General features: G+C 45.2%; 1 gene segment (V, D, J or C); it reads right to left on the bottom strand.

The window, feature by feature from the left end:
- Nucleotides 1-656: 656 nt before the first annotated feature.
- Nucleotides 657-2,446, bottom strand: LOC103479963 (T cell receptor alpha variable 1-1-like). The segment is given in 2 exon segments: nucleotides 657-1,996; nucleotides 2,132-2,446. Coding segments are annotated over 2 exon segments (495 nt in total).
- Between the last annotated feature and the right edge of the window lie 386 nt (nucleotides 2,447-2,832).

Raw genomic sequence — 2,832 nt, 5'->3', positions numbered from 1 at the left:
AGAACCAGAGCCATGCGTCGAGGTGAGGCCGACTAATTCTAGCCGGAACTTCTCAGCCTCGCACACCAGCTCCGGTTCCTTCCCCACCAGAGAGGTGACGTTCCACGTCCCAAGAGCTTCTGCAGCCGAGGATCAGACCGCCAGGGTCCCCTCCCTCGGCTGCCGCCCATAGCACAATGCACCCGACCCCTTTGGCCCCTCCGACAGGTTGTGAGCCCATCGGAAGGGGGACCCACGTCTCCTCTGAGCCATTCTGCCGGGGAGTTGGTTGCCCGGCCACCAGGCGCTCGCCATCGTGCCCCACCTCCAGGCCTGGCTCCAGAGTGGGGACCTGGTGACCCGCTTCCGGGCGAGGGAAAACAAAGTCCAAAGTTTTCATCCATCATCCGGGTCTTTGGACTGCGCTTTGTCTGGTTCCTCACCTAGGACCTGTCTGCCTTGGGTGACCCTACCAGGGGCATAAAGCCCCAGACAGCATAGCTCCTAGGATCATTGGGACACTCAAACCCCTCCACCACAATAAGGTGGCAGCCAAAGGGGAGGAAGAAGACAGAAAATATCCACTGGAATATTGGGAAGTTGTGAGAAAATGTTTTATCACAACTTCCATAAACCTGCTGATCCGTTTCTGTCTTCAGAGGAACCACCTGAATCCGAGCTGCTACAGTTTTTATGTTTAAATCATAAATAACGTCATTTTGTCCCCAGTGAACTAGATTAGAGTAACGAGCCAATCACAACTCTCTGTTATTGTCCTTTTACCAGCTGTTGTTTCATACAACAGATTAAAACTATGATCAGAATTTATGTTTCAGAATCAAACATCGTTTACAGGTTTATTTATTGTAAAGCTTCATGTAGTTTTCACAGTTCAGAATGATCTATATTTAAATATGGGACATAATTTATCATGAAGCTCATATGACAGAATAGAGCTTCTGTTTCATTCTGTCTGTTTTATTTAACCAGATAAATCTCACTGAGATTAAAAATCTCTTTTTCTAGATAAATCTGCCCAACAACAGCAACACAGAAAAATACACACCATAAAACCACAGATACATAAACCCACTTTAAATACAAAATGGAAAATAAGAGAGAAATAAAGACCAAAGCAATACAAGTACAGAGGAGACAAACGATGTTAAATCATTATTTACAAGCTGATTAAAAATGGCCTAAAGTTCATTAAGAGACCTTGGATTCTGTTTAAACTTTAGGAAAACATAATAAACTAAAAACCATCAGTTTGCATGAAATTTTAGATTAAAAATTCAAAATACAATTAGTTTTAATTATTGGTATTACCAATAAAGACTAAATAACAAGTTTAATGAAGTTAATTTAGGTGATAAGTCTGGAGGCTTGTTGGGGCCAGCGGACGTCCAGACGCTCATCAACCTGCAGCTTAGACCGGTTCCTCCCATTCACTTAGATCTGCTGGACAAACTGGAGCAGGAGCAGCTTTGTTACAAAGTTCAGCGAGTTTCTACAGAGAAACCTGAGGTTCATACAGTCTGAGGCCCTCTAGTGGCCGCTGTGGAGTACTGCAGGTTTTAGTGGTTTAACAGGGAGTGAGGCCCTCTAGTGGCTGCTGTGGAGTACTGCAGGTTTTAGTGGTTTAACAGGGAGTGAGGCCCTCTAGTGGCTGCTGTGGAGTACTGCAGGTTTTTGTACAGGGTTCTGGTGTTTCCTGTCACTGTGGGCGCCACAGCGCAGTAGTACACAGCAGAGTCTGTCACTGCAGCAGAGGAGATCAGCAGATTTCCTCTTTTCTTAGTTTTATCGATGTCAGCTGAGAAATCGGAGCGAGTTGGATGGATCGCTCCCGACTCTGTGATGTAGAGCAGGAACTCTGGTCTGGATCCCTGCTGCTGTCGGTACCACTGGACATTATAGATAGAACCAGTATATTCGCAGCTCAAACTGGTGTGGCTTCCCTCTGCAGCGACGTGTTCCCTCTGCTCCTGTGTGACGGTGTTCATGGAGCCCATGGCTGTAAAATGATGGTTCATGTCAGTCAGTCTGCAGCAGATTCAGGCATCAGGAGACTCAGAGGCTCTTCCCTCCACATGTGGTCGCAGTGAAGTTCAGAGAGAGAAAATCAGAGCTTCTCTCTTCTGATACTCACCTATGTAGAGAGAGAAGAGCAGGAGGTAGAGCAACATGTTCCAGGAGTTCAGGTCAGACAGCAGCTGAACAGAGATGATCCACTGCAGCAGAAGGAAAACTAACAACATCATCACCAAGCTGCTTCTAGCTGTGCAGAGAGGAGCCTTCTCATTGGCTGAGCTCAGCAGTGGTGGGAGGAGCCAGAGAGAAACACATTTTACTGGTTGTTGCTGACAGTGAGGTTCAGTCAGTGAGGAGATTTCTGACTGAGAAACCAGCTGAAGTTAGTGAGTCGGTGCTGCAGCGAACCAGAAACAGCTGAGGGTGATGATGGTGATGATGAGGATGATGATGATGGTGATGATGAGGATGGTGATGAGGATGATGATGATGAGGGTGAAGATGGGGTTTCAGCGGCTCTGATGGTCTAAGATCCAGTTTATTGATGATCCTCCCAGTTTATTGAAACCAGTTTGAGATCAGATGACTTGGTGTGAATTAAACTTTAAACATTAAACTTCGTCATACTTGCTTTACTGACCTCTGATGCCGTTTTTTCTTTTCACTGTCAAACTTCTCCATCTCTCCTCTATGACGGTAGATAATGGAGGACCAAAACCGACATAATAAGAAATAAAAGAATAAATATATATTTAGTTTTCCCTTTTTCTTACACGAGTTTCCGTCAAGAAAAACAGATATTTTGCTTTGTCTTTTTTT

Source organism: Poecilia reticulata, chromosome 17 (genome assembly GCF_904066995.2).
Source record: "Poecilia reticulata chromosome 17, P_reticulata-male-v2, whole genome shotgun sequence".
Classification (NCBI taxonomy): Eukaryota; Metazoa; Chordata; class Actinopteri; order Cyprinodontiformes; family Poeciliidae; genus Poecilia; species Poecilia reticulata.
The sequence above is the reverse complement of the archived record's forward strand: the minus strand, read 5'-3'. Positions and strand labels throughout refer to the sequence as shown.